This window comes from Parasteatoda tepidariorum, chromosome 6, assembly GCF_982258835.1.
Source record: "Parasteatoda tepidariorum strain Cologne lab strain chromosome 6, Ptep-v5.0, whole genome shotgun sequence".
Classification (NCBI taxonomy): domain Eukaryota; kingdom Metazoa; phylum Arthropoda; class Arachnida; order Araneae; family Theridiidae; genus Parasteatoda; species Parasteatoda tepidariorum.
In genome coordinates this window covers 22904273-22926750 of record NC_141760.1, presented here as the reverse complement: position 1 = coordinate 22926750, position 22478 = coordinate 22904273, and the positions used below count along the sequence as shown (strand labels likewise).

Sequence of the window (22478 nt, the reverse complement as noted above, 5' to 3'; positions counted from 1 at the left end):
TTAACTGTAGGTATCAAATAGTGTGTGTGTCTCCCGTTTGCAGAGCTGCTCCACCTGTCCTGCCATAAAATCCTACTGACCTGCCTCTGTCTATGTTTGACCTGGGGTTTTGTTATGGTGTAGTGAAAGTCCACCCCGTCCAATAAGGTGCCCTTTTTGGCTAAAATATCTGCTTCCTCGTTTCCAGGCTCCCCCGAGTGGGCTTTAATCCAATTGAATAAGCATTGTTTGTTTTGAACAATTTCCTTAATTTCTTCTACAAGAGGATCTGTTGGGGTTGGGTTTTCAAGGGCCTGCAACGAGGACTTTGAGTCAGAAAAGATAGTGTATTGTTCAATATTGTTATTGTTTGCCCAAAGGGTAGCCAATTTGATTGCCGTAAGTTCGGCGGAGTAGATACTACACTCATTATTTAAACGTGCTGTCTGTTCGTAAATAGTATGGTTATCCAGTTTCACCAAGAAACCACAACCCACCCGATCTTCATTAGCGCCTGTGCTTTCATTGGTCACCTGTTTCTTACTGCCATCAGTGTAGAACTCGTAGCCAACGCCCCTCGGTGAGCCGAAACCCCTACTAACGATCTTTAACTTCGTAGGGTCATACACAGGGACTGAGTAAGGGATATAATTTCTAAGTTCATCTGTTTGATAATCGCTGTCGTTAAATTCCTCTGGTGACCAGGTATGTCGTTTAATCGAAATAGTTGCTCTAATTTTTAAGTCAATAGGTATGACTCCTGCAAGTATTTGTAGTGCCTCCGTGCTAGTTGTAGAATAGCATTTAGTGATGTTGAGCAATGGAATTCTTTGGATAGTTAGGAGATTCTGGTTTATTTTAACTTTATTCTTATACCACACGGAGGCACCATAAATGATTTTCTTTTCAATAGCCTGCAGATATATCAATTTCAAGATATTCGGACTAAGTCCCCATGTGGCTCTACTGAACTGTTTTAGTCTGTCATAGAACGTGATGATATCTGTTCTTAGATACTCCAGGTGTGGGATCCAGCTCAGCCGAGGATCGAGCACCACACCAAGGTATTTCAGTGTCCTTACATAGGCCGCATCTTACATAGGCCGTCCTGGTCCCCTCCATTTTTAAGCGAGGTGTTCTCTTAATACATTTCGCGTCTTTGGGGAAGGTTATAAGTTTTGTCTTGTCGGGTGAGAATTTTAATTTGTGACTTCCGGCCCAATTTACCATATTTTGAATAATTTCGGTCCCCAGCTTATCGAGACGATAAAGAATGGTGTGCTTCATTAAAAGGAAGACGTCATCAGCAAAGGCCAGTAGTTTGCAATCGTTAAAATCAAAACTAGTTAAAAGAGAATCAAATAAAATTAGCCATAAAATTGGTCCCAGCGATGATCCCTGTGGAACACCAATATTAGTTGGTAAAATAACAAATTGATCATTAAAATCATAACAGACATGTCTGTTGTTAAGGAAATCGTAAACATTATGGCAATCGCAAACATTATACTAAACTTTATGGTAAATTTTTCCACCTAGGGGAAAATTAGCAAAATCAATGTCTCATTTTTATTTATGTAAATTTTTTTGAACCCAGGTATTACAGCATTGTAGTGAGTTAATAAATATTTTTAAAAAAATCAACCACAAACACAAAACTGTGCCATTTCTCCATATTGACATTTTGCAGAATAAGCATAGAGGGCGATAGATTAAACTTGACCTAACGGTTATGAATAACTGTTACTGTAGCTAAGAAAATAGGGTACTTTGGTATTTACCCGTCGATCATCTTCGTACTTCGGGATTATCCCGTCCTCCATTTTCGCCAAACCTGATATTATCGCCAAGAGGAACCTTCCGCACCAATGGATGGTGTTTTCGACACTAGGGAGGGCAGCAAGCTCTTGACTGCATATACTTCCGTGTTACTGTTTTTGGTGTGTTTTGAAGCCATTTGGCTTACAACGTGAACATTGTGTTATGATACTTTCTTTAGTAGTATTTCTTGTATACGTGTATCCGTTACTCGATTTATTATTTGTGTTCAAAAAAAGAATTGTTATAAGAATTGCCTTTTGAAGACCTGTCATTTCAAGGCGAAATACGGATATTTCACGTGAGAAAAATAATAGCAACCGTAAGCGGAACCTCAACTCTATCGTTCACTCTAAGGGTAATTTCACAGTTCTGAGTAGCCGATAGGGTTGCTTAATTGCCCGAATGGTTGCTCGTAATAGTTGCCATTGTTTGCTATTTATCTCAGCTTTTGGCCAATATTATTTTTTAATGTGATGCTATTATCTCATAATATCCCAACGATGTTTGTAAAGGAAATAAAAGTAAACCACAGACCCTCTAGAAATGATATTCGTTTAATTTTATGTATTAATTTAATTAATTCAATGAATTAATTCAAAATTTCATCCGATCATCCTCTTCATCAACGTTCGCGCCATTTTTATTTACATTTGTAAACTTCATCACGTTGAATCGAAACGTCATAAAAACAAATCATCTGATTAATCCGAGTGTGAGTTGCTTTTATTTATAGGCAATTTTTCTTGCTGAGGAAAGAAACATTTGCTGGTCATTTAGGCTACTGTGATTTCTATGGTTCCAGGAAAAAAAGGTACCGGAAAAAAAGGTCCCGGAAAAAAAGGTCCGGAATAAAAGGTCCCGGTAAAAAAGGTACCTGTGTATTGAAAATTCTGTAGGGGAAAATATTTGAAATGAGAAGATTAGATTGATGCGCTTTCTGCTGTTCCGTGCATGTTTTTTTTTCCGTGTCGCGCGTTTTCAACTAATTAAAAAGGACCAATACTTTCACCTCCAATCACGAATAAACATCCAACACATAAATCCTCCCAACTTTCCCGATTGGCTACTTTAAGCCTCACATTAGCAACTTCTTCACAAAATATAATTTAAAATAGAAAATAACACATTTTCACTTTAAAAAATTACAAAAAAAAGTTAAACATTATTGAAAAATTTAAATAGTATCTTCCCGCTTTAAAAAATAATCAAAGAAGAATAAATAAATGAAATAAAATTTTTAAAAAAAGCGTAATACAACCTGCCCATAAGTCCCCCCCCTTACCCTTCTCCTTACCTCAATGATCTAATCTGAATTATTACAGATAAAAAGAATATTCATTGAAACAGCGAGAAGCATTCATGCTGCCCAAAAAGCGAGAGGGGGAAATATACCTACAGATTTTCCCTATGGAGGTACCTTTTTTTACCGGGACCTTTTTTTCCAGGGACCCTTTTTTCCGTACCTTTTTTTCCCGGGACCTTTTTGACCGGGACCTTTTATTCCGTACCTTTTTTACCGGGACCTTTTTTTCCGTACCTTTTTTTCCGGGACCTTTTTTTCCGTCTACCGATTTCTATATCACACGAGGATTTTCGAGCAATTTTTGTTGAAAGTAGAGAATACGATGTGCTTACAATTAACTTGCCGGTTCCTTTGCCGATAATTTTCATCAGGTGATATACCAATACGAATTGTCATTTGAAAAAAGAATCGTTATAAAACACTTATAACCTTGTTTACAATATACCAACTTCAAAATTTAAACGTAAGTGATAATTTGTAAAATGAGCTTAATATCCCTGCTCGGACAATATGCTAACACTAACGTATGATTGTCCGCCAGGAAATCAAACTGTAATAAACAAGTAAGAAGAGGCCAAATAAGAACTGCAAAAAAAGCGAGTTATTTCTAAATCAAGCTAGCGACACTGTCACCTTTTTTAACAATACATCTCTAAATAACTAAAACAAGTCTCATTTTAAACTCACCAGAATTACTTAATATTATTAATATCCCATAAAGTACAGCAGATTTGAGCTCAGAAATAATATAATTTATTTCTTTTATTAAAAACAAAATTGTCTGTTTGAAAATATCGTCTAGCAGAATAAGCTGTAGTAAGCAGTTGTATACTTTCTAACCGGAAGTAGAGCAGGTCAAGAACTGTTGTTGCTCACATTTATATTAAAAACACCATCCATACCATCAAATTCTATCATATTTACTGTGTTATCTTTCACTGCGCGAGCTAGTTTGACCCGAAAACTCTAGGATTCGTATTTAAACGAACTTATGTGGCGGTTTTTTTTTCGCTTTAAAAGCTATCAAGAATTTTTGGCCTCCGAAATGATTTATAATAACATACATGGTTAGATTCAAGAATAATTCAATGTGTAATTATAAAAAAATGTAGATACTTTCTTTGTTTTGATTATTTTTACACTGACATTATTTTATTATTATTTTTTGATAAATTTAAAGTGCTTGGAAATTGCTTTTCATTATGATGGTGCATTTTCGCGATCGTTGGCAGGATAGTCCCAGGGTACTGAAAATAGCATATTGTTTGCAAAAAAGCATAATTTCATGCAACGATAAACTATTATTCTTAATTTTAAAAATTTGCTCTCTGAAGACTGACATTATATGTTTTGCATTAGAAAGCTCGTCCTAACTATAATTTATACAAAAACTTGAGTAGTAATTTTTCTTTGTTTTAAAGTGTTTTAAATGTATCTTCCCCAAACCCATGACTCTCCGATAGTACCTGTAATGACTGGTGTTAAATCCTCTTGAGATTTAATTTTGACCCCGCAATACTGTGACAAAGGCATTAAAAATAACATTTGAAGATAAAGGAGGGGGAGGAACGGTTTATGCCCAGTTCTCACAAATTTGACGAATGGATCTGTTGAATTTTGAAGATTACTTAAGTTTTGATAAATCAATAACCTGAAAAAATCGGTTCTTTCCGAGAGTTTATAACTCTGTGAAGATGGGTCGCTCTGAGGAGATCTCGGAATCAGTTTAGCATACCCCCATCATCTTCATTTATTGTTGTTATGTGTAATCAGCATCAAGAAGAGGCTTAATGTTGGGTTTTTTTGGCTCATTGCAATAAAGTGTGAAGCTGATTAATACAATTGACTTGGCACATTCTAAAATGACTGCTTACATAGTACACAATTATTCAATCAGTCGACAACACATTTTTCAAGACTTCCTTTTTTCATTAACTTGTGATATTCAAATATTTTTTTTATCCTTCAAAGTTCCTTCAACATTTTCAAATCTTTTGAGGTTGCTTTCTCTCTTTCTTACAGGACTGTTTTCAATCCTGTATTATTCAGAGCTTGAAGAAGGAGGACTTATGCATTCCTTATTTCATATCCTACCCTCACAGAGAACGGATCTGCGATAAATGTATGTATAGAAGTCAATGTATATCACGCATGATTTATGATATTTGTTCCCGTTTGAAAAATTAAAATGTTAAGCCGAAAAATTATAATAATACAGGGTGTTTATAAATTCCCAGACCCATTTTGATGTTTAATAACTCATAAAATAATGAAGATATAATCAAACTTAGGGCATTTATGGATGGAATAACTCATATATTTTCCTTTTCAGGTTTGAATATCTTTACTTTTATAGATATCGTTTGCGGGTGTGGTTAATTTCAGATAATTTCATTTTCCAGTCTAAATATCTGTACTTTTCTAAATATCGTGTGCTTATTAATTGCATTTTTCTCTCTTTTGTTTTTGGCAACTATTGCAATGTTATGATAACTTTTGATGTGTTTGTTCTATGTAGTACTTTTCTATGGGATTTTTTTATTCGAGTCGATATTAAGGAGAATGCATACACCACAAGAGAAAGCACAGATTTTATGGTGGTTCATAGAAACGAAATCGATAGTACAAGCACAGAGAAATTGCAGAAGAATTTACCAAAAAGATCCTCCATCCAAAAGTAGCATCTTGAGGAGGAAAGAGAATTTTCTAGAAACTGGACGTATCGCAGATAAGAAACGTTCCGGACGTCCCTGCACAAGTGATTTTGACGTTGAGCGTGCCAGACAGACATTTTTAGACAATCCTAGAAGATCTGTGACATCAGCGGCACGAGAATTGGATATGCCAATTTCGACGGTGTACAAGGTTATTAAGAAACAATTAAGACTGCATGCATACAAAGAGAGATTGCAGAAGAATTTACCAAAAAGATCCTCCATCCAAAAGTAGCATCTTGAGGAGGAAAGAGAATTTTCTAGAAACTGGACGTATAGCAGATAAGAAACGTTCCGGACGTCCCTGCACAAGTGATTATGACGTTGAGCGTGCCAGACAGACATTTTTAGACAATCCTAGAAGATCTGTGACATCAGCGGCAGGAGAATTGGATATGCCAATTTCGACGGTGTACAAGGTTATTAAGAAACAATTAAGACTACATGCATACAAAGTTCAAATTGTTCAAGGTTTGGAACCGGACGATAGGCCTAGGAAGATGGCGTTTGCAACAGATATGATATGAAGGATAGAAGATGCTGCTGATTTTCTGAAGCCCATAATGTTCTCCGACGAAGCATCCTTTCATGTTTCTGGCATTGTTAATCGCCATAATGTGCACATATGGGGATCGATCTGAAAACCCCCATGAATACCGTGAGAAAAAAAGGGATTCTCCAAATGTTAATGCGTGGTGTGGACTAATGCACGACTGAGTCATTGGGCCTTTCTTTTTTACAGAAAAGACGGTCTCATCAGTCGTATACTTAGAAATTTTGGAAAACTTCGTATTTCCACAACTAGAAGAGCTTCAGCCACATGTCTTTTTGCCACAAGATGGTGCACCACCTTATTAGGGTATCATCGTAGTTCTTCGAATGACCATTTTTCCGGAAGATGGATTGGACGAGGAGGTCCAATTCCTTGGCCACCCAGATCACCTGATATAACGGCGCTGGACTTTTTTCTTTGGGGATTTATAAAGGGCAATGTTTACAGGAGGATCGTGTCGAACATTGATGACCTAAAAGCCAGAATTACAACCGCAATAGCCTCTGTAGATGCCGACATGCTTGCCGCTACCTGGCGTGAAATTGACTATCGACTTGATATTCTCCGTGCGACGAAGGGGGCACACGTGGGAGTTCATTGACAAGGGTCATGAAACTTTTTGAGTCTATCTAACCATTTATGTTATTAATTTTAATCTATCTTTATTATTTTATGAGTTATTAAACATCAAAATGGGTTCGGGACTTTATAAACACCCTGTATATATAACCGCTCATGAAACTTATTCACCCAAAAGTAATTTCACGTAAAAATGATTTTTAACAATTATTTACTATTTTTATTGCTTAATATAATGATGAACGAAAACAATTTTGAGTTAAGAGTCATACACTTTTAAACCCTATTAATTAATCTATGTAATCAAGTTTCAGTTGTTTTTATAAAGTAGCAAGCCGGAAAATTAAAATTTTTTACTTTTAAAAAAATATTTTGACGACAATGAGAGAAAAATATTTAATTGAGCGATTAGAGTCTAAATGTTGAAAACTAACAAGGAACTTGCCTTACGCAAGCGTAGCGTAAGTTTCATTCATGATTTCACGTTGTTTTGATTTGATATCGTTTTCTTTTTTTAATTCTAAAATGCGATGTTTCTTTCTAAAGGTCTGGTTTCTTAGGACAAGCACCTTATCTGGGCGTCAGCGTGACGTCCATGTCCCGCTGATGCCAACAAAATACTGCTTTGTTAGCTCGAGGCCTGATTTCTTAGAACTAGCGCCTTTGACGTAGAGCTGACGCCAAAAAAATACTTTTTTGTTAGCTCAGCGTGAGCAGTCGGTCCAACTCAGACATTATCTCTCATTGCGCATGCGTTAATAACGTAAACAAATATTTATTTCGAATTTGTATTGATTTTATTATTGTCGATCAGTGTTTTAGAGAACAAATAATGACTTTGTCCAAGAAAAAACACATTATAGCTGAGCTAAATGAAGAGTGCTATGTTTAATGAAGAAACTATGTTTAATGTCAAAATCAAAATCTTGGCTGATTTCAATGTGCTGTTGGATGTTGTCCGCCATTGCTTCTGTGGTTAACGTCACGTTGTAATCCAACTGCAGTTGAGTTGGACGACAATTGTAGTTCAAGATGAGCGTTCGATGACGTATACTATCAAACTCACAAATGGACCAATCAGAGGTTAGCGCTGATTTCCAGCTGACGGCGTCCTGTCCTAAGAAACCAGGCCTTTAGTCGTCTGGTCAGTCGTCTTTTCAGTCTATTTAACTTTGCAACCCGCTATTTTCTAGTCCATGGTTTCATTTCGTCTTTTCTGTGATGTTTAATTTTTTTTCTCAAACCTGGACTAACAGATAGCAGTCTGGAATAACAGATATTTCTGTGAAATTTGCAAGTCTATTTTGTAACATTTTACGCGCTCTTTTCAATGTGTGATGTTTGTTGCTTTTTACACAACACAAAACATGAAAGGAAAAATTGCAAAGAAACACAAATCCGGTGCGAAGATTGCATGGTAGGATTTTGCATTGAGTCCTGTTTCGAACTTTATCGTTCTAAACTTCATTTCTAATAAATATTTTGTAAGTATTTTGCATAATTTCCTTAATATATAAGTCTGACCTTTGTATTTCAAGAAATCAATCATAATTTAACCATGATTAATTATCAAAATTTTGCTACAATTTTTTTATGGTCTTATTCTGTATTAAAAAGGAAAAAACTCTTTTGAAAATTTTTTCTTTCAATATTTTAACTCTATATGTAGATTTAAAAATACGTAATAAAAACTACGAAATTTTTTTTAAGCTATTTTAATTAAAAAAAATTACGCAGCTAGACGGTAAAAGTATAGATACAAATTTTTCTTATATTTTCTTGTATATTAAAATGCTATTGCTCCAAATAACATTTAGATTAATTTCGTTAATCTAAGAATTAAAATCAATTTGAACGAAGTATTTTATTGCTTGAAGACTAAAACGATGAAACTGTTAATATTTATTTAACCTCCCTCATTAATTTGTTGATAGTGTCATCAAGGATAAGTAAATGCGTTGGAAGCCCGTTTACTATTATACTATAAGTGTATTAAAACATATAGCTTGAATAATTTTAAGAAAAAAAATAAACACTATCGAATTACGCCTAAAGTATATCCCGAATTATATCTAGAATACTTTTTAGAAACGATAAATAAAAAAATATATATACTTTCAAACAAATTTCAAGCAGGATGGAAATTTTAACTTGAAAGAAATAACTGTCTCATTTGACTTTTGAAATTTTATTTGTAGACGGAATTTTTGACGTTTTTAAAGAAAATGATCTTAAATCTATCAGTGAAAAAATTTGCACTGCATTGATTTTTTTGAAAACTGTGACTAATTATTATTTTTTTCAATATAAGAGCCTATGTAATTATCTATATATATAAAAGTGAATGTGTGTCTGTCTGTCTGTCTGTCCTTTATAGACTCCTAAACCATCCGACAGAAAGCTATGAAACTTGGCATACAGATAGTTCAAAGCACGAGGAAGGTTTCTGTCGACATTAGAACATTCTACGACAAACCGTTCCAGCGATATCAGCGAAAGTCGAAATGGAATTTTCTGATTGGTTAAAAGTTAGCCATTGTTTTAAATTTTGCATTAAACGATTCAGTTTTCAAATATCTTGAAGATAACAACAGTGATATTTTCTATCTTATAGCTCTATTCTTTTAGAAAAGTAAATTACATATACTTTAATATTTAATTATAATTCGCGCAAGTTTCTTTATGTCAAGTGAGCACAAGCACGTAAAATCAACGAGAATAGGTTTCGTAATTATTAGTCGTATCACAGATTTAGTATTGTGAAAACGGCTTAATAAAAATAAAGGTGAAAGCAAATTTCATCCAAAAAATATCAAAATAACATTTAATTAGTAATGATGTTTGAAATTCAGCTTAGCAGTATGACGTTATGCAATATTTGCTAGATTCCTGCATCTGAGATTATTTGTATTATTGTTATAGTTTGTATTATTCGCGTGATATCATATTCTGTATTATTTATACTTTACAATGACTGACGATGGCAACTTCTATTATTTTTTATAGAATGTAATACGTTTGTAAGTTGTTTTTTAAGATGTCAAAGAACTTTTAAGATTATTAATACGAGAAAAATTTTAATATTTTTTGAAAATACGTTTTATTTAACCCCTCAATTATGCCACCAAAGCGAAGTGCCGTTGGTCGATCTACAAATCAAGCGAAAAGGAGAAGAGAAAAACGAGCGTCAGAAACAAGAGAGCAGAGACAAGCTAGGCAAGAAAGAGATCGAGATCACACTGCTCTTGCTCGAACATTAGAAACAAGTGAGCAGAGACAAGATAGGCAAGAAAGAGATCGAGATCACACTGCTTTTGCTCGAACATTAGAAACGAGTGAACAGAGGCAAAAAAGGCGAGAAAGAGATCGAGTTCACATTGCTCTTGCTCGAACATTAGAAACGAGTGAACAGAGGCAAGCAAGGCAGCAAAGGAATCGAATTCGCGGAACGCAGACAAGACGAACGATACATACTGACTTGAATTTATGTGGTTTCAATTACAATCCCCTTTACAATTACAGTCTTCACCCAAGTGTAATTATTGAAAAAATGGATAAAAAGTGTACGTATTGTGGTGCTCAAAAATTTAAAAATGAAGCACCAGGTATGTGCTGTGCAGGTGGAGAAGTAAAGTTACCAGACTTGCGTTCACCACCTGAACCATTATTAACTTTAGTATCAGGTGAAACAAGTCAATCAAACATTTTTTTGAAAAATATACGCAAGTACAATTCATGCTTCCAAATGACATCGTTCGGAGCAACAAATATCGTTAGCACAAATTATATGCCAACATTTAAAGTACAAGGGCAAATTTATCACCATGCTGGATCACTACTACCCTTGACAAATGCTGATCACAAATATCTTCAGATATATTTTATGGGAAATACTGACGAACAAATCAACAGACGGTGTCAACTGAATATGAGTACTAAGCGAGAGATTGTCGCTGAATTACAAAATTTGTTTGAATAACATAATGAATTAATTAAATTATTTAAAACCGCCATTGAACAAATGCCATCTGACGATTACAAAGTAATAATAAAGGCAGATAAAACACCTATTGGTCAGCATCGAAGACAATTCAACGCGCCAACGATCGATGAAGTGGCAATTGTCATAGTTGGTGAAGAATTTACTTCTCGCGACATAATTCTTCATCGTAGAAATGGTGACGTCCAGAAAGTATCAGAAACGCATCGTTCATATGATGCATTACAATATCCCATTCTATTTTGGCAAGGAGAGGATGGGTATCATTTTAATATTAATATGAGAAATCCTACAACTAATGTGGACATGAACAAAAAGGTCAGTGCTATGCATTATTATGCACATCGAATGATGATTCGTGACAATGCTGATAATCATATATTGAAATGCAGACAATTATTTCATCAATACATTGTTGACATGTATGCAAAAATAGAAAGTGAAAGACTCCTCTACATACGACTAAATCAAGTCAAATTGCGTTCTGAAGAGTACATCCATTTACGTGATGCAGTTGTAAATGATGGCAATCTCAGTGAAATTGGAAAAATAGTCATTTTACCATCCACATATACAGGTAGCCCAAGACACATGCATGAATATGCACAAGATTCAATGACGTATGTTCGTACATATGGTCGTCCAGATTTTTTCATCACATTTACATGCAACCCAGCATGGGATGAAATAAAGGAACTTCTATTAACTGGACAATCGTCATCAGATCGTCATGATATTTCTGCACGTGTATTTAAACAAAAGTTAAAATCTTTAATGGATTTTATTGTCAAACACCATGTATTTGGAGAGACGCGCTGTTGGATGTATTCCATTGAATGGCAAAAAAGAGGTTTACCACATGCGCATATTTTAATATGGATGATGGAAAAGATAACACCTAACCGAATTGATGAAATCATCTCTGCTGAAATACCAAACATTGAAATTGATAAAGATTTGCACAATATTGTCTCAAAAAATATGATTCACGGTCCATGTGGCTCACTAAATAATAATTCGCCATGCATGTCAGATGGAAAGTGCACAAAGCGGTATCCTAGAGACTTACTTGCTGAAACTATTACAGGCAATGATGGATATCCACTCTATCGACGACGATCTACCGAAGATGGTGGAAAATCCATAAAACTAAAAGTACTCAACAATACTATTGATGTTGATAATCGTTGGGTAGTACCATATTCTCCATTACTTCTAAAAACGTATAACGCGCACATAAATGTTGAGTACTGCAATTCAGTGAAAGCTATAAAATATATTTGCAAATATGTGAACAAAGGAAGCGATATGGCAGTGTATGCACTGGAAAATACAACTGCTTCTAACGATGAAGTCACCCAATATAAACTGGGACGCTACATAAGTAGCAATTAGGCTGTATGGCGTATTTTATCATTTTCCATTCATGAGCGATATCCAACCGTTGTTCATTTAGCAGTACATCTTGAAAATGGACAGCGTGTGTAATTTACATCAGAAAATGTATGTGCAAGAGCAATGTCACCACCGCCAACAACATTAACTGAATTTTTTACATTATGTAGAGATGATACCTTTGCAAGGACACTACTGTACTCTGAAGTACCAACTTATTTTACGTTTGTGAACAGATATGATAGTGCTTGTAAATATACAAAAGTGCTTGTAAATATACAAAATGAAAATTTTGTATATTTACAAGCACTACTAAGATAAAGTTCACCATCAATCATCAAATATCATTCATTTCATGATGATATCGTTTGCAATCTATTATATATAATTCTCTTACGTGGCTCCCAAATTTTGGCTGTATTTCTTTTCCGCCGGTGGCAACGTTTGCTTTGTTTTGAAAACACCAAAGCATTCTGCCTTTTAATGATGAGTTTCTGATCTAATATATATAATTCTCTTACGTGGCTCCCTAATTTTGGCTGAAGTACTTCGTACAACTAAATAAGATTCTTTTCACAACAGTTAAATACTTACTTTATTTTCTTCATTCATAGAGAAAACAGTCGGCAAAGAATTCTGTTAGGTTAATAAACATTTCGCTAAAAAAATAACGAATTCTAAAAGAAATAAAAATAAACAACTTAAAAAATAAAAATGCTGTTGCCAGCCATAGAATTTTTTGAAAGTTAACTTAGCAACATAAATCAAAATGACATAGAAACGCAACTAGATCAAAATTATGATACCTGAGCGCTTGACGTAACAAATCCTTCAATTCTAAAAGTGTTGTATCGCCAAATGCCCAAATTAACAATTATGTTCTTAAAGAAATTCTATAAAAAGTTTTAAATAAACAACCTACTTCTACAACTGCTTCTTGAAGAACTTGGCTCATTGATTAAAAATATTGTTTTAATTTTACAGTACTAACTTTACTTCTACTTTCATTATTGTTATGACCCTCTTTCATTACATTTTACAACTTCATGCTAAATTTGAGGACTTTAAGTTGTTTTGTGGTTGAATACTGACATTTAGAAATGTGTACATAAAAAAATAATATTTAGAGGTTAAGAGTTGCCTCAGAAAAATTTGAATTGTTGACATTGAACTTAACAATGGAAACAATCGTTTTTGTGAAAAAGTGAATTGTATTGTTGACATCAAAACTAACAATATTGTGTTTCAACTTAACAATACTACCTTAATTTATACTTTAGAATTGCCTCGGAGAAACTTGAATTGTTAGCAATGACTTAAACAAAAAGTTTTATTTTAACTGACAAATACTATATTATAATTTTAACTTTTTCTATGACTATACTCATTTTCTTACGCTTTTCTTTGTTTTTTATACATTTTATTTTTTTGTGATAAAATGAAAAACTTATAGTTGTTCTGCTTCTGAACACTGATGAAAACACAAAATGATGGGCTTCATCAACACTCAAAAATATATACATTTATTTTACAAATTCCATATTATTAAGGTGGCGCCCTTCAGAGAATTAAAAATACAAAATTATCTTCATCAAAGCCGATGCTTTACATCCGGCGTTCAGTGGCAGACAACTATTTCATATTGTTTTACAACACATGGCTTTAGCTCTCTGGTGGGAAAGACTTTAAAACAAAACTTACAATAGTTACTTTTCTCAACAACTGAAATTTAGAATAGTGTGATTAAGAAAAATATGTGAACTGTTTGCAATTTCAAATTAATATTGAAATGTACAGGTTTAGAATTTCCTACAGTGAAAAGTTTTCGGAACTTCAGTATTCAAAAAAGTATACAAAAACTAGACGTTAAGAACGTATCCAATGAGCGAGCAAAGCGAGCATTGGATTGCGAAGCAATCCGAAATGAACTGTGAAAGCAGTTCCGGGGGTTGGTGAGCGCCAGCGAGCAGGGGGCGAAGCCTCCTAGTATTGTTTAATATCACAAGTGAAGAAACATGTTTATTCTACCATCAATTATGTATATCTACGTTTCATTATATTCAAATGACATATATGTAGGGATAATTTTATTATTAATTTCCATTTTGATGTATTGTATACATTTGATCATTAATCACAGCAACGTGTGAACGGGTACAGCTAGTCTAATATAAAACTCATTTCAATATTACTTGAATTAATTTAATACACTGTGTTACTAAATGAATAATCCATAAAAGCTGATGCGAAAAAAAACTTCATTGACTTCAAAAAATATGATAATAAAAGTAGGCATGTTTTGAGCTTTCAAAAATTTACACCAGAAGTCGCTTGGCTTATACCATAATACTATATTATGAAGTTATATTTAAATTTAAAATTTTAAAAGCAGAAATTTCGATTTAATGAAATTGAATATTGTGGTGTGAAATACATTTTATCTTCTTCATTTTTCTGCTACCATTTCAGTATTTTGAGGACCTTACGAACTCTGTTTAAAAGAAGAGTACTGTATTAGAGTGTTGGCCAAAATCTGAAAACAAGTTTGTTAATTCAGGAAAAAAGTTTGGCAAGAAACACGTTGGCGATAGGATCAGGCAACAAAAAGTGATTGTCCGTGGTATGACTTGATGGTGCTTAGTTGCAAAATCGAATTATTCCCAACAAAATTTCTCTTTGCTTTTGCAAGTTACTTGCGTCGGTCTTCCAAAAGAAAATTTGGATCAAACATATAGTTTTCTTTTTTTTTTTAGTAAACTTTAGTTGTTTAACTACTTAACTTTTAAGTGTGAGAGCCATACTGTCTCCAAGGCATTATTCTCCCTTAGAAAAGCAGTTCAAGCATTTTGCCTAGACATTCGATTATAGTCTAGTTGCAAATTCTTTCGAGACTAGTCTAGAAATCTGTCACTTATTGTAAGATTTTTGAACAATTTTCTTCCCCTTCATTCCAAAATAAAATGTTTAACGTTTCTCTATAACAATTGAAATCAATTAAAATCTTTGATATGAATAGGATTTATTTTATTTCTTCTGATATTTGTTTCGAAAGATTACCTCACTTAAGAAATAAGCAAAAGGGAACAAATAACAAGAGAGAAAATAAATTATGCGATGCGAGGCATTTCAGGCCTGCAGTTTGGAGTCAGTAATCGATTAGAGAAAGTTTTACTTCAGGTAAGACGCTGAAATTTGTCATTTTTTAAAAATATTTCATTTATATTTAACATGGCATTTTATTCATTTATTAACACAGTAGATGGTAATAAGATCATTAATTGCAGTTTACATTACATTCCAGAGGTAACCTTAAATCACAAAAAACCATTTCAAAATGCAACTGTTAAATTTCTTTCAATTCGTGGTTATTGCCTTGGTTGGTGTTATTTTCTATTGGAAGATAAATAACTAACATCTAATATTATACAGCGCACTTACTCTAGATAAGAAATATTTTCTCCCAACAGAATATAGATGAATGTGTCATTCTCTAGAGTATCTTTAAGATTTTTAAACAAACTGGTACGTAAATTATTTTTTCACATCAGACTAATTTTAAGGTAAATTTTTTATTTATAACTAGAAAACTTCGAAATCTATTTATTTATTTATTATTTATTTTTTTTTTTGCAGATAATATATTCATTTCCGAAAAATTGCAAACTAATTGCAAAGAAGAGTGCAGAAATCCATGCTTGTAAGTATTGCAATGCTTTGTTTCTTTCCAGACGATATACCAATGCCTTCATTTTGATAGGAGTGCGCGGGTAGACTATATTTGAGGGTGCCCCTAGATTCTCGCCAAGTTGTGATCGCGGTTGATCGCCAAGCTGGGCGATGTTGAAACCCAATCGTGATTCTGACTGGTTTAGATTTTAGTGATATTTTTAAATGTTCAACGGTATATGTGATTTCAGAGATCCGTTAGTTCAAAGTTGGATACCGGCTGGTAAGGTTACTTTCGCTTTTGGTCAATAGGATCGAAGGTATGTGGGCAGTCATAAATTGGGACTTTAGAAAAAAATGTCATCGCCAGTAAGGTACCACAGACGCAATTTTCAATTCGTATTTCGCAGAATTTATGTGGCGATGGAGGTACACAGATTCTATTCATGATAAATTTAGACAGTATCTAACCGCCATTAGAGAATTCGGTGCACCTAAATCAGAGGATATTCAAGCTTAACGAAAAAGTGAGTAGTTTTTTTTCCTTTTCTTTCTGTGCTTACTCCACTAATTTTTGTTTCGATTCAAAATGCATTTTATTGGATTTATTAATTTTGCTCATATCGGGTTCATTGCAATTTTATAAAGTTTTGACCGATGTTTTATTGAAATATCATTATATTTTGGCAGCCATTCCTGTTACCACGATGTTCCGGGCAAACAAGAATGGCGCCAAACATCAGTCGCCAATTTCGCCAAGGGGCACCCTGAAGTGAATTTTTACCGGAGTGCGCTATAAAATAGACCGATTGAGTGAATTTTTTCTTCTAAATTTATTATTCAATTTCATACAAAGAATTTACTTTCCTTAAAAAGCTGTTTTCCATATTTTCTAACATCATAACGACTTGAAATATTTCTGTTTAACGGCTAGACACAAAAACGACTTTATATAACTGAGAGATTGAATTTAGTCCTTGAAATTTTATTGACCCAAGAATTTGCTGTGTAACCGATAAATAAGGCGTTATTTATGGAATGCGTTTATCGTTATTGAACATTTTTCTAAATTTTACTTGGGTAATATAGAGTTTTAAGTTCTAAAGTTCAGGTTGCTACAATATTTAATAGATTTTTACTATTTAATCGATAATCGATTAAATCGATATTTAATCGATCTTAGAGTTCTTTAATGAGTGGTTCATTAAGAAATAGAGAATATTTCTCCGTCGTTAATTATTTTTTGCCTTTTCGAAAACGTTAGTTTCATCATTCTTCACATCAGTTTAGTTGAATCATTCATTGGTGGATTTTAAAAAAACGTGCTTTTAAAAAAGCGCTAAAGTTTGGTGGCAAACACGGGCAAAAACCAAATCAAATGCATGCAGACGTTTTGTAGCTATACAATAAGTGAAACTGTCAGGAAAAAACATATTTTGATCAAATTATTCTTAGTAAATAAATCATTTTCGTGTGCTATTATTGCAACATGCCAATTATTCAGGAACAGAATGAATGTTTAAATAAGGATAACATAATTTCTATAGTTAAAATAATAACTTAAGAGAAAGAAACTCTTCAATTGTGTCTGGCTTATTGAAGGCTTATAATTTAGTTTTGATTTTCTTCTGGAATGACATTTTACAATAAAAACAATACACGATATTATTTTTAGTTACTAATTTGTAACTACTTTTTTTCTCTCTCTTTTACTCCTTTTTAGCTTATCACACCAAAGCTTTCATGAATGAAATAGCCAAAGCACAATTTCTAAAATGCTAGTAAAAAAAACATTTCTTCTATTATATACGATGCATAATTTAACAATAAAAGCGTATTGTATTTCCTAAATAATATGATTATAGTATTGCCATAGCAAGGATTAGGCTAAGTCATAAAACAATTTCCAACGCTTTATTTATCCTGACATTTTTAATGATTATAACCAGCAAATAATTAATATATTATAATTAGCATCATGTAATACTATAATTATAGTGCGTATGTTAGATAGAGTCCCTAAATTAGACAATGAAATGAGCGATTTTATTATCGCCTTTGTTTGGATAATTTCAAAACTGCGATCATCATGAAACATATTTCATCGAGTCATAAAACAATTTTTAAAACTTTGATCATTCTGTAATGATTATAACCAGCAAATAATTAATATGTTTGTTATAATTAGCATCTTGTAGTATTATAATTATGGTGCGTATGTTAGGTAGAGTCCCTAAATTAGACAATGAAATGAACGATTTTATTATCGCCTTTGTTTGGATAATTTCAAAACTGCGATCATCATGAAACATATTTCATCGAGTCATAAAACAATTTTTAAAACTTTGATCATTCTGTAATGATTATAACCAGCAAATAATTAATATGTTTGTTATAATTAGCATCTTGTAGTATTATAATTATAGTGCGTATGTTAGGTAGAGTCCCTAAATTAGACAATGAAATGAACGATTTTATTATCGCCTTTGTTTGGATAATTTCAAAACTGCGATCATCATGAAACATATTTCATCGAGTCATAAAACAATTTTTAAAACTTTGATCATTCTGTAATGATTATAACCAGCAAATAATTAATATGTTTGTTATAATTAGCATCTTGTAGTATTATAATTATAGTGCGTATGTTAGGTAGAGTCCCTAAATTAGACAATGAAATGAACGATTTTATTATCGCCTTTGTTTGGATAATTTCAAAACTGCGATCATCATGAAACATATTTCATCGAGTCATAAAACAATTTTTAAAACTTTGATCATTCTGTAATGATTATAACCAGCAAATAATTAATATGTTTGTTATAATTAGCATCTTGTAGTATTATAATTATGGTGCGTATGTTAGGTAGAGTCCCTAAATTAGACAATGAAATGAACGATTTTATTATCGCCTTTGTTTGGATAATTTCAAAACTGCGATCATCATGAAACATATTTCATCGAGTCATAAAACAATTTTTAAAACTTTGATCATTCTGTAATGATTATAACCAGCAAATAATTAATATGTTTGTTATAATTAGCATCTTGTAGTATTATAATTATGGTGCGTATGTTAGGTAGAGTCCCTAAATTAGACAATGAAATGAACGATTTTATTATCGCCTTTGTTTGGATAATTTCAAAACTGCGATCATCATGAAACATATTTCATCGAGTCATAAAACAATTTTTAAAACTTTGATCATTCTGTAATGATTATAACCAGCAAATAATTAATATGTTTGTTATAATTAGCATCTTGTAGTATTATAATTATGGTGCGTATGTTAGGTAGAGTCCCTAAATTAGACAATGAAATGAACGATTTTATTATCGCCTTTGTTTGGATAATTTCAAAACTGCGATCATCATGAAACATATTTCATCGAGTCATAAAACAATTTTTAAAACTTTGATCATTCTGTAATGATTATAACCAGCAAATAATTAATATGTTTGTTATAATTAGCATCTTGTAGTATTATAATTATAGTGCGTATGTTAGGTAGAGTCCCTAAATTAGACAATGAAATGAACGATTTTATTATCGCCTTTGTTTGGATAATTTCAAAACTGCGATCATCATGAAACATATTTCATCGAGTCATAAAATAATTTTTAAAACTTTGATCATTCTGTAATGATTATAACCAGCAAATAATTAATATGTTTGTTATAATTAGCATCTTGTAGTATTATAATTATAGTGCGTATGTTAGGTAGAGTCCCTAAATTAGACAATGAAATGAACGATTTTATTATCGCCTTTGTTTGGATAATTTCAAAACTGCGATCATCATGAAACATATTTCATCGAGTCATAAAATAATTTTTAAAACTTTGATCATTCTGTAATGATTATAACCAGCAAATAATTAATATGTTTGTTATAATTAGCATCTTGTAGTATTATAATTATAGTGCGTATGTTAGGTAGAGTCCCTAAATTAGACAATGAAATGAACGATTTTATTATCGCCTTTGTTTGGATAATTTCAAAACTGCGATCATCATGAAACATATTTCATCGAGTCATAAAACAATTTTTAAAACTTTGATCATTCTGTAATGATTATAACCAGCAAATAATTAATATATTATAATTAGCATCATGAAATAATTAATAATATGTAATTGTAATTAATAGCTGATCCTTTTTTTTTTAATAAGTAGAATTTCAAGAATTTCAAGATTTAAAATCGTACAGTCAAAAAACAAGACAATATGTAAATTTTGTCTGATAATTAATAAAATAATTATAAACGATCGTTTTGTTCAAGTGAGAGGGGATTTGATTTTTATTTTTTACACATTTGTATGGTTTCGTGGTATTGTTTTTAGTAAAATGTTTAGGACAACAAATGCTAGTATTTAAAAAAAAAGACAAATGTGCTAATTATCTAAATGATGCCATTGATGACTAAAAAATCAAAGTGGTCAAAATCAAACTGAGTTTATTTGCGTTTAGTAACTATGCCAGCAAGTGAATTTCATTTATAAGTTTTTTTCATGTCGAAACGGAACTGATTTTAATTTTTGCAATCTTTTTGGGCTAAAATTCTTCATGGATACAGAACAGTGAACAATACATTTTATGTATAAAGCAAAAAATAAATGTAAGAAAGTAACTTTGATTTAATTCGCTGTTGAAGAACTTAAAGGTAGCATCAGCAATTAAATGAGCATTAACGTTTAGAAGTTAAAAGTGGACTTAACATTAATTTGACCCGTTCAACTGGTAATTAAATTGGACTTTCTTTGGTCAACTAGTTATATTGAACTTTCTTTAAGACTAGGCGAATGATTTTTGCCATTAAAACATTTCTTAATACTAGTAGGCTTTCTTAATACTAGTAGTTCTTAATACTGCTACGCAATCTTATATGGTTTGCTTCGCTCGCTACTAACTTAGGTACATTGCAAATGCACAAAATTCTAAGAATTCAAAACAATCATTCAAATCCATATTAACAACTTTTTTTTAAAAAAAAATTACATCTTTTTAGTAAATACTAAGTCATTAAAATAAATTTGAATTCAAATAAAGGACATAATTCGTTAAACCTATTAGAAATGTGCTATAGTATAAAATCTTAAGATAAAATTTCTAAACCTGATACCTCCTTAAAAAGATTACAATTTTGGCTGTAATTAAATCTATTAAAAATTGAGTGAGTGAAATGCAATGGAAAAAACTGCATAAACAAATAAATCTAGTAGAACAAATAAATTCGTGATCTAAATCAAAAATCGTGAAATAAATTCGTAATATATAAATTCGTGAAAAAAGCGCTTTCGACAAAATACTAAAATAGAGATCTATCGACAAAGACTACTCACTTCTGCCTAGCTTATGCTTTCTCTGGTTATTTCAGTTTCCGTTTTTAAAAGCGCTATACGTTGAGCCATCTCAGCTAAATTTGGCATGTGACATTTTTAGCGGCAATCACAGGTCGATTTTCTAGCGTTGCCATTCGGGGAGTTGTAATGAGGCATTTTTTGTCACCGTGTAAGAGAAATATATATATATAGATTTTCATTTGAAGGTTAATAATATCAAGTTTGAGAATTCAAATTCCGTGCTAAAAAAAATTGCAAACAAATAATTATTAGTATTAAAAAATGGTATTTAAATGTTTTAAAATTTAGTAAATTTAAAAGCCTTGTAATTGGGTAATTGCACACTTCACGAACAAGAAGATCATGGATACCCACACATGTGACCTATGGCGTCAGCACCAGCTGATAGTTAATAATCAAAATGGCGGATTTAAGTTGAATTAAGTTTCTCCATATAGGTTAGAATATTGTAACGATTTCGTTACTTGTTCAGAGTGAACTAAAACTCTTATAAAAACAAACAATCTCTTAATAACTTTTTCTGAGTAAATATTGTATGTACAAGGTTGTATTACAATTATATGCACCGTTATTTACAATTATCATCACTTCTACCGAACACAAAATTATGTAATAAAAAGTTCTCAAATCGAGACGGCACAAGATCCGCTCATGATGCTTCGTCTCACCAGACTGCCCGTCGGCTGTGTTACAGAGTCCAGTCTTTCTCCTTCCTCTTTTTCGCAGGTGCATCGAGTTCGTGGGAAGACACCGGATGCCAGAGGGGAATGTACTCGGGGGTCAGCTGTCCAAGATGTTACAATATTAATTAACGTGAAGTTTATTAAATACAGCTCAGTATTGCACATCGAATTAGTTGAAATATATTCTTTCTCGTCTACTTAAAGTAGATTTATTGTTTGTTTTTGTATTTTATCGTAACTATGATAAATTTTTGTTTTGTCTCCTGGTAACTTCAATGCAAAATTAGTTAATTTATGTTTTATATGGCTTCGTAGTTATCTTTGTGTAAAGTAAAGAATCGAATTCTTTGTAAGACAATCTCTGGGAAAGGATATTGAATGCATCATTTAAGAGAATTGATACTAGACGGGCTTGGATTAC

At 32.4% G+C, this 22478-nt stretch overlaps 1 protein-coding gene across 2 annotated transcripts in view; it reads left to right on the top strand.

Annotated features, from left to right (window-relative positions):
• The window catches only part of LOC107456042 (uncharacterized), a 110412-nt gene that overhangs the window by 11572 nt on the left and 76362 nt on the right, over window positions 1–22478 (top strand). For both annotated transcript variants that reach the window (XR_015434554.1, XM_087165542.1), the window contains exons 3-4: window positions 5126–5225; window positions 15978–16041. Coding sequence is in view for 1 of the 2 variants with exons in the window: in XM_087165542.1 (XP_087021668.1) it covers window positions 5126–5225; window positions 15978–16041 (164 nt within the window). In the remaining variant the exon portion in view is untranslated. The remainder of the gene's footprint in view (window positions 1–5125; window positions 5226–15977; window positions 16042–22478) is intronic.